Raw genomic sequence first — 10916 nt, 5'->3', positions numbered from 1 at the left:
GTCCAGCCAGGGACTGTGGAAAGATCCAGTCTAAACAAGAAGCCACCTTGTTGCTGCTAATCCTACATTTCAACATGGTGCAGCAGAGAACTGAAAATGACCACCACCTCCAATCTGAAATCTTAACCACAAGGAATCTACAACACCTCAACAAGTTTAAAACTACAAAACATCCAGGCTGTACCTTTGAAAGAGACTACCCTTAGAAGATTCAACTGGTTTACCGTAAACCATGAACACCTACCACACCTTGAACTCATTCCCTTTACCTTCTATCTTCTCTTGATGGTGTATGTGAGAGTGATTGCATGCATGTGTGGTGTTGCAAACATTTCAGGGAATGAATATTGTTCAAACAATAGTTAATCTTCTGTTTTAAACCTACAAGAAAACCTGTCATTGGTCTCTTTATTTGTCCCTGAAAATACTCAGGGGTTAACTCATCAATTTTAAACTCAAGTTCAGCAAAACTACAGAAACAGTAATGCCACATTTTTGTTTCATGTGTCACAAGTGTTATTAACTTTTGATTCAGGGTCTCTACTTAATTTACACAGTGATCAGAGAAATAATTTATTATGCTTACTAGTTATAGGCCTCTAGGACAAAATGAGAGACTACCTTCATCTCTCCAAAACCTCTCAAATATGTGTCATTTTCAACTTCATTAGTGAAAACTGACAAGACAGTCAGCTTCCTTACATTTAAATTTGACTGACATGATGAATAACAAAGCTCTGTACTGCTAGATGTATCCAGAGCTGCATTTGTCTTGATGCTAGTTCCATTTCACTCTCATTAGACTCAGATTTGCTTGGTGCACATTGTTTGATATGAGTATTGGTTTACAGCAGAGAGTTACTCAGCCTACTCTCAATCAGCAATAAATGGCATCAACAGTGCCATCAAGCAGCACTCACTCACTTATAACTTTCCATCTATGCTCAGTTTTGGTTCAGTCAGGACCATTCAGCTCCACACCTCAATACAGCCTCAGTCCAAAACATGGAGAAAAGAGCTGAATCCCAGAGGCATTGGAGAGACTGACTGCCTTGGACAGCAAGGCAGCATTTGACAGTGTGGCACCAAGTGCCCCTAGTAAACCACAGGTCAATGGAAAGCTCTCCACTGGTTAAGAGTCATATGTAGAACAAAGGAAGATTGTCGTTGTTGGGGGCCAATCATCTTAGCCCCAGGATATCACTGCAGGAGTTCCTCAGAGCAGTGTCCTAAGCACAATGATTTTCAGCTGCTTCATCCCTCCATCATAAAAGGTTATAAGTGACAATGTTCAATGATTGCAGTTCCACTTGCTGTTTCTCAGACAATGAAGCAGTCAGTATCTACAAACAGCAAGACTTGGATAACATCCAGGCTTGGGGTGATAAGTGGCATAAGACATTTGTGCTACACAAGTGACAGATAATTACCATTTCCAGCAAGCATGCAGCTAAGCAGCTCCCCTTGACATTCAATGGCATTACTATCGTTGAATTCCCCACCAACATCCTGGCGGTCACCATTGACCAGAAACTGAACTGGACCAGTCACATAAATCAAGGCACCCCTCTGTACAGAACCCCCAATTCAAAGAGATTCATTACATTACCCCAAAGTATTTATCTGTATTGCAGTTTCTTAGTGTAAGTACTTGATGATGGATACACAATCTCTGATATGTAAAAGGTACCACCTAGCAGAATTTTCAGTCAGTAGACAACTCATGGAAACAGAGTCAAGTTTCATTTCAAGTAACTGTCCTTTTTATTCAACATTAAAAATTACACAATTTACAAAAATGATACAAGAATGTACAGAATTTTTTCAGGCTATTGAGGTATTGACACAAGAGCAGGTAACAGGAGAATATAAATTGAAGGAAAACCCTGGATGCAGAGTGAGTACAGTCAACACAGCTCAAGGTATCAGTTTTACAGTGTCTGAAGTACTGACTGTCTGTATTCACACTCCACAAGTTTAGTGCCAGTGTTAAGCAGTTGTGGCTATCCACTAACTTTGGATTGGAAATCAGACGTGAAGGCATAACTGGACTCCCAAGCAGAACAAGACTCTTTTTGTGGGACTCTTGGTCCACCCAGTACCAGATCAGATCTCGCCTCGATAACCAGATTCAGACTGTAATCATACTATAATTGCATCACGACTAAGACTTGACACCAATTCTACAGGTGTAATGCAAATACACCCTGTGTGAACAGCTCACTTATATAAACTAAATTTCTTTAAATTGACCAGTTTGTCACATATGACTTTTACGAAGGTAACATTCAATATTGGCAGTGATAACCCTGATTTTTGTTGCTGGGGTGGGGAAGAGAAGTGTTGTTTTTGAGAGCAAATTCAATAAATAGAAATCCCAATTATTCAACCTTACTAACATACTAGTTTTTGAAACACTGTACTTTGTAAAACTATGCATTTCAATACTTACAACATATTCCAAAGTCCATAAACACAAAACAGCATTTGTACAAAACCACTAAAGTTGAACTCCCTTAATAAAATGTGAAAAGTAGCTTGCAAATTCTCAAACTTAAGATTATTCAGAAAAGGGCAGCTTTAATTAGAATTTAAACTTTACATTCTAAATCCATGTCTTCCTTAGGGATGACAATGTTTGGCACAAATAAGTTCCCTGTTGGGTAGGACTATTCAATAATTGGATACAACCCTAACCACTGTTTATTTTCTACAATTTATGATATGATTAAAATAGAAATTTCAAAATTGAGGTTTGAATGTCTTTTTTTTCCTATTAAAAAGGCAACCATGGAAAGTTTAATTTCAATTATTTGTTAAAATGTAACCCCCACCAACACCCTTCCTGAAAAACCCACTTTTTGGCAAGTGCAAGACATGTAATGCAATGAAAAATCTACTCATGCATGCCCACCTTCACTATCACTTAAGTGCTGCCCAAGTAGTTCTAATTCATGGTTTTGCACTTAATCAATCTATGACTTAGAATCATACAAAAACAATTCATAAATATTTACTAAAAAGGTATAGTCAAACCTCAATGCTCACTCTCATTTCTGCGGCTCCAATATCTAACAAAAAGGTTGATTTTTCATTTTGATAGATTTGTTAGCATTTATTTGAACTAAGTTAAGCAACCAATATTTTGGTCAAGCTCAGAAGAACACAAAGCAAATACTTTCACCAGGCCAGGGCCAAAACATTTTGGTTTGAACTGTAGGCTAGACTTTTTTTTCAGATCACAACACAGAGCCACATGTTTTCATTCCAACTCCCACTACAGAAGCCTACACCCAATGAAAGTTTGGCATACAAATCAGATCATGAAAGCCAATATGTTTATTATTCAAGTGTATAAAGTCTTGCAAAAATTTATATACACCATTTTCGATTATGTAAATTCTGCACTCGGTAACAGACCTTTGATATATCCCAATTTTTTTTTACCATAATTAGCTGACAGAAGTTGTCAGTTATCACCACATATTAATATACATTTCTTCCACTTTTCCTGAATCTGGTGACCATGAATTTGATAGGGCCCCAAGTATAATGATAAAACTGGATTTTTTGCCAACTCTCCTCTCAACCCCTTCCAAAAGAGTCAGCATCCATGATTCCCATTTCATATAATGGCATAGGCAAAATCTCCTATATTCCAGCTGAATTCAAAAAAGAACGCTCAAACAAATCTGGCATTTAATTTTTCCACACATCATCCATGTTGATTCTGGCCCAAAACAGCCATTTACAGGTCCTCACTGGCATGCTCCTAAAATGTCACTTGTGGTGCTGATTTTTATCTGGTTACACTAGGGAAAACCAGTAGCACCTGTACTGGTCGATGTGGATTGTGCAATTACCAATTAGCAAACATCAGCAGTTGTGTTGGGAAGTCAGTTTCTATAAATTGGATTGAAACAAATCAGATTCCTTTCGCATAAGTTACTCAGCCAAAAGATTTATTCTATCAGTATGTACTACATTAAACCCCAAGACTCAAAAGCAAAAGACACTGTTCTATTCCATGACATTCCTTGTTGCAAAAGTGGTGTTATGGTCGCCAGAGATCAGAAGATACATGTGCCCAATATGTGAGTAGTCACTGTTCAGTCACCCAAATTTTCTTAGTACACTATAGGATAAACAGTGAGTGATGGGTTCAGCTTTCTCTTGTGATCCAAAACAGGCCATCTCATTAGCACTTGATCTGTTGAAGTTAAACTGGATAGTGCAGTCAAGTTTCTCAAGTAATTCATCTTGCCTCCTGTTTGGATCCAGAACTAAATCAGCTATCTTTTCTTGAAGCCACAAGTTATCATCAAAGATGTGAGAAAGGTGGGATACCACAAAATATTCTCATGTCATGAGATCACAAAGCATGTAAATGTAATGATCCATAAGCTGCAAGTTCCAGCAACTAGGGAACTAATTTAATAAACTTTCCAAAGAGCAATAGGACAGAGAAAGACAGAAGAACAGGTGTAGCCAAGTGTTGCAATCAGTTTGAGGTCCCCTATTGCCAGAATATTTGCAGTAACACCTCAGCAGTCAAGCACATTAGTGATATATTGACTTTCACAGTATTCAGCACTCTTGTAAACTGGTGATTTAATCCTAACATTCCCAATTTCAATTCTGGGTTGTGTGTATACAATACCAATTGTAGGAAAAGGAGGTAGTGAGATAGGACGAGAAAAAAAGGCAATAGAAGGTCGAAAAAACAAGTTCAACAAGTAAGTCAGAAACAGAGTAGGATCGAAAAAATGCAAAGGCAGTCCAAAAATAAATTAAAACGTTTCCCTGAAGCTTACGCTTGTTGAAATCCATAATAAACAGGATAAGACGAGAAGTTTGAAAAAAACAATTTCCATATGTTTTATACGTTTTTAAATTATTTCCGATGACTTCAAAAAAGCCCCATTAGAAACGTAATCACGGCACTCTCACAGGTCTTAATCTGATTACGGGGGACAAGTTTACTTTAAGAATTTTTTGAGCCCTTTGACGTGCTTTGGAAACACTTTCATCAGAAGATGAATCTTCAACTTTTATGGTTGGGAAGGTGGTTAGCCTAAACGCAGCGGTTTTCCTGGACAAGCTGCCTCGTAAAACCCTGCTCACAACCTGGGAAGGTGAGGTCTTTGTGAGGCAGCTTTTGCGTTTCTTGGTCACGGGCTCCCCCACATTCCTTTGTCTCCTTCGCCGACTCCTGGGCGCCCTCTCGGCGGTAGATTTAATTTCAGCCGTGGGCTTTACTTCAGGCACCATGGAGCGGCATGAAGAATATCCGTACACGTCCTTACTGCGGAGGATGACCGGGGTGAAGCCCTCTTCCCTCATGCTACACAAGAAGTCCCACAGCTCAACCTCCGAGTTGTGAAAGTCGCTGCACTTGGGCATGAAGATCTTGAGCGCATCCTCCAGCGCCTTTGTTCCCGCGAACACCATCTGCGATCTGGAGTAGACCACCCGCTCCTCGGCAGCGAACACCGCCATGGCCAGGCTTCGCGAACTTAACTCTTTCCAATTTCTCAACCCGATTGGGGGACGGGACCTCGCCAGTGATAGAAAAGGAAAAAAAGGGGGGGGGGGGGGGTCAGTTTTCTCCCACCCCGCCTACGTACATATCCCCCCTGAGCATGGGAAGAAATCCAACAAAAGCCACTCACACTTCCTCAAGATATCCCTGGGAAATGAGGAACAACCCAATCCGCCGCCCATTTATAAACAGGAGCCCTTCCAGTACGTCAGCCCAGTGACTCCACCCAGCCCCGCACAAGAGAAACAAGGAGCCCCGACACACAGCGCCTGAACAGGAGGACAACTCACTCAGCCAGTCTTCCTTTTGGCTGAGGAGCCGCCAACAGGCAGCAAATGGCCAGAATGAGACAAACACATGGAGCTAGGTTCAGCAGCAGGAAAGGATGGAAACAGAAGTCAGTCAGTCGACGTTTCAGGTCTAAATCCCTTTCTCAGAACTCAAATGCTTAATTTTTTTCTCCTTCTTTCAAATGCTGGAGCTGGGTTTCTTTTTGAAGAGTGTCAAACATCAAACCAAGAGCTATTTCAAGTCATTGAGATTCTCATTGATCGCAGCATCAAGGAACTATTGAGAGTGAGATTTGTGATCAAAAACAGACTCATCATATAGAGCTATGATTAATTCGAATACATATTTCACACTCACTCCTGGTGAATGATTCTTGGCACATTTATCTCTTCCAAATGGTTGATGTTATCAGATGTTTAAGGATTTGGGCCGTGATGTTTTAAACCCTTTCAATTGAACCAATAGGATTTCTGCGTGATGAACGGACACTTCTGTTTTTGCAATGCATCATGGGACACTACAGTAACAATTGAAAGTGATGAGAAGATGAATTCTAATATATTGGAAATACTCATTAGCAATGATCTAATACCCCTTTCAGTGAATATCAGATTTCTAAGTGTTGGTCTAATTAACTGTCTACTTAACACTTGCAAACAGTTTACAACACAGTCTACTCTCTATAGCTATCGCAACTCTGCTCACTCAGTTGGAAAGAACATATGCCAAATTTCTCATTTGCAATAAGTGTCATTCATTTAGGTTTAAAAATATATCTATTTTGTGGTAATGGTTTTGCTGTTGTAATTTACTCCTTCTTTAGATCCATCTTTTGTTTCTGTACTTGTCCCAAGACCACTCATTTTGCCTCACACCTGCACCAGCTATTATCCTTTTTGTTTAATGATAACTGCACCCAATCATCCTTTTATTTTTCAAAGTCCTGCTTCCCCTTTCCCTGCCTCTGTACTTGCTTTAAAAACTGTTCCATCTCTAAATTTTTCAAGTTCTGACAAAAGGTTATCGACCTGAAAACATCAACTTTTTGTTTCTGTGCAGATGCTCCCAGACCGACTGTGCATTTCCAACATTTTCTGTTTTTATTTCTAGTTTGACGTGGCTTTTTTTTTAAAAAGATGGCTTCATAAGATTCAATGTATTTATCATTAGTCTAACTGTAAGCTCTTTTTGATAATTCTCACTCCTAATGGTTCTCTGATCTTGACATCTGTGAATGTGAGTCATTACTTCAATTTTTTTAAACTGCCCATTTTGATGTATGTCATTCAATGAAGAGATGTGGCATCTCTGCCATCATTGTGGAACAGTTTTATAAAAAGACAAAAGCAAAATACCTTGGATACTGGAAATCTGAAATTAAAAAAAAATACTCAGCCGATCAGGCATCAGTGGAGAGAGGAACAGAGTTAACATTTTAGGTCTGTGACCTTTCATCAGAACTGAGAGAAGTTAGAAAAGTGGTAAACGGAGGACTTGCATTTATATAGTGCCAAGAGCCCAGCCATGAGATAATATATTTTTGGATGTAAATTTGGTTTGTCTCATACGTATGATATTAATAGCTTCATCACTTCATCATTTGTGATCAATATACCTGATTTTAATACACATTATTTTGCAACATGTTCAACAGTAAACGGAAAACTTATTGGATATAATACTTCTGCATTTGATGTATTAATTATCAACATTAACAATATTTATCCAGCTAGACAAAAGCAATTTCTTTCTTTTCTTCACAGACAATTCCAACCAAATAAAATGCAAGAAATGCAGTGACTTGTGTATCACATTGTTGGCTCTCTATGTTGGATAAACATTACATATCTTCTGTTTATACCATGAGTATAAACATAAAATGTGGAGACATCTGATAGATACAATATCTATTAGAGTTCACTCTAATTATGCAGATCAGTGCAGCCGCAAATATGCTTTGATGTTGAATCTGCATCCTATCCAATATTTTGTATTTGCATCATGGCTTTAAATAATTAATTTAACGTATTTAAATTTTAAAGAAGAAAATTCTCACCTAAATTTGCAGAATTCACTGAATTCCACTGTTTTGATTCAATTATTAGTTCGTGGCGATATTTGTAGACAACATTTTACCTTTTTATGAAAAATTCTGTGAAAATTTCTTCTGAAAAAGGAGGGATAACCCTGGAAACTACAGTCGGTTAGCCTAAATTTGGTGGTGGGAAAACTTTTAGGGATAATAATCTGGGACAAAATTAGTTGGCATTTTGAAAAATTTCATTTAATAAATGGAAGTCAGCGTAGATTTATAAAGGAAAATTGTATTTGTCTAACTTGGTTCAGTTCTTTGATGAAATCGTAGAGAGGGTTGATGAGTGTAGTGCAGTTGATGGATACATGGACTTTCAAAAGACATTTGACAAAGTATGAGATAATAGATCTGTTAGCAAAATTAAAGCCCATGGGATTAAACGTGGCAGCGGGTATTGGTGAACAGTTGTTTTTCAGACTGGAGCTAAGTATACAGTCGTGTCCCAGGGGTTGGTATTAGGACATTTCCCTTTTTCATATATATTAGTGAGCTGGACTTAGGTATACACAGTATCATGCTTACGAGAAGTGCTGCGATGAAAATACAGAACCAAACTGAAGAATTATAAAATATCGACTTTTCCTTTTAAAAAGTGGACAATGTGCTGCAAAATGGCCGCTGAAGGTCGGGCTGATGTGGCCTGTATATTCAAACAGTCTTGCTGTCAGTTAAGGACAAAATGATGCATTCCAGGCTAGGAAATGTCAATTATACCCATTGTGAAACCATAAAGAGACATTCTTGAAGTGAAGGGGTTCTTCTGAATCAAAGAAGGTGTGAAGTAGCCACATCCTGGGCCATTATGTGGTCACAACAGGGAGGGAGCTATGCGTCTTTTAACAGAGGCAAGATGTGAGATATTTTTACCTTAAAAGATAGCTCTCTGGAGAGAGAGAGAGAAAGCGAGAGAGTGTGATCACAAGAACATCACAGAAAGGAAGTCCAGCCAGTGGCTGTGGAAAGGCCAGCCAAAACAAGAAAGGAGCCCTGCTGTGAATCCTACACTTCAACGTGGTGCAGCAGAGAACTGAAAGTGACCACTGCCTCCAGTCTGAAGTCTGAACCACCAGAAAACTACTAACACCTAGGCCTGCAACTTTAAAAAGAAGCTGTCCACCAAGAAGATTCAACAGGTTTACTGTGAATCCCGAACACCTACCTTACTTCAAACCACTTATCCTTTTCCTCTCTATTTATCTATTTGTGTGTGTGTGCGTGCGCATGTGAATGTGTGCATGGGTGCAGTTGTGACCATTTTGGGAATGAATATTGTTCAATATATAGTTAATCTTCTGTTTTCAACCTACAGGAAAACCTGTTGCTTTCTGTTTATTTTCCAAATAAAACACAAGGGTTTCAAACACTAGTAACAAAAACACTTGCTGTGGTCAGTTGGGAGGTGAACACTGGGAACAAGCCGCACTATCACCCACCTGGCTGTAACAATGGAATAATTTCAAAGTTTGCAGATGACATGAAACTCTGAAATGCAGTAAGTAATGAGAAGGATAGTAACAGACTTCAGCAGGATATAGACAGGCTGGCAAAATGGGCTGACACGTGGCAGATGAAATCTAAAGGGGAAATGCATTTTGGTATGATTGAATTTAGCAGAGGCAATACAAATGAAATGATAAACAATTTTAAAGGGGGTGCAGGTGCAGGGAGACTTGGGGGTGTATGTACACAACCTTTTGAAGGTAACGGGACAAGTTGAGAGAGCTTTCTTTAAAAAAAATGGGATCCTTGGCTTTATTAATTGGGAAAGAGTACAATACCTTTGTAAAACACTGGTTAAGCCTCAGCTGGAGTATATTGTTCAAGGATGTCAAAACCTTGGAAAGGGTTCAGAAGAGATTAAAAGCAAAATACTGCGGATGCTGGAAATCTGAACTAAAAACAAGAAATGCTGGAACCACTCAGCAGGTCTTCGGTTCCGAAGGGTCACTGACCCGAAACGTTAACTCTGCTTCTCTTTCCACAGATGCTGCCAGACCCGCTGAGTGGGTCCAGCATTTCTTGTTTTTAGTTCAGAAGAGATTTACTAGTATGGTATCAGGGATGAGGGACTTCAGTTACATGGAGAGACCGGAGAAGCTGGGGTTGTTCATCTTGGAGCAAAGGAGATTAAGAGGAGATTGACAGAAGTGTTCAAAAACATGAATGGTTTTGATACCGTAAATAAGGATAAACTGTCTCCAGTGGCAGAAGGGTTGCTAACCAGAGGACACAGATTTAAGGAATTTGCAAAAGAATCAGAGACAACATAAGGAACCTTTTTTTTTTGCACAGTAAGTTGTTGTGATCTAGAATGCATTGACTGAAAGGTGGAAGCAGATTCACCATTAACATTCAAAAAAATTGGATAAATAATTGAAGGGAATGCATTCACAACACTATGGGGAAAGAACTTTAGCAAAGAGCTGACACAGACATGAGGAGCTGAAAGGCCTCCTTTTGTCCCGCATCATTCTAAGATTCTAATTTACTATGGTATGTGTTTTTGGAATTCAAAATGGTAGCAAAGACCTAACATGTTTATGATCAAAGAAAATTAATACTCTTTGTTTCACATGGATGTTATCACCTGGACAAAACATACATCATTCCTCTATAGATAGAAGACATTGCACTGTAAATTCTCAAATATGTTGTTTACTCCATGAATACAGAAGTCCTGAGTGAATTCTTTAGTCTTCCTCATGAGCAGAACAAAAATTGTGCTGAGTAACTTTCTATGCAATATACTATTCATATTTTTCAGCGGCATGTTATCTTGGTCGAACATAGTCATTCCTTCACTTTGTGAAAAGTAGTGGTATAACATGGCACCATAGAACACTAATGGCAGATATTACCATTATGTGATGTCATCAGTTCATGGGTGAGGTATAGTATAGAGTGAAGAACTGTGTGTGCACCAGCTGGTTATTATAACATTGGCAGGAAGGGCTGTATTGTTCAATTTTATTTTGGGTCAGTGAGTTT

The 10916-nt window shown here is 38.9% G+C and overlaps 1 protein-coding gene across 1 annotated transcript; it reads right to left on the bottom strand.

The window, feature by feature from the left end:
- Nucleotides 1–1819: 1819 nt before the first annotated feature.
- On the bottom strand, nt 1820–5518 carry LOC137384991 (coiled-coil domain-containing protein 71L-like). The gene has a single exon (XM_068059724.1). The coding sequence runs from the start codon at nt 5497–5499 to the stop codon at nt 4936–4938; it is 564 nt and encodes a 187-aa protein (XP_067915825.1). The 5' UTR covers nt 5500–5518; the 3' UTR covers nt 1820–4935.
- Nucleotides 5519–10916: the final 5398 nt, after the last annotated feature.

This window comes from Heterodontus francisci, chromosome 27, assembly GCF_036365525.1.
Source record: "Heterodontus francisci isolate sHetFra1 chromosome 27, sHetFra1.hap1, whole genome shotgun sequence".
NCBI classification, from domain to species: Eukaryota; Metazoa; Chordata; class Chondrichthyes; order Heterodontiformes; family Heterodontidae; genus Heterodontus; species Heterodontus francisci.
The sequence above is the reverse complement of the archived record's forward strand: the minus strand, read 5'-3'. Positions and strand labels throughout refer to the sequence as shown.

Bases quoted from the DNA above. Each gene is read 5' to 3' on its own strand.
- LOC137384991 (XM_068059724.1), bottom strand. From the start codon at position 5,499: ATGGCGGTGTTCGCTGCCGAGGAGCGGGTGGTCTACTCCAGATCGCAG.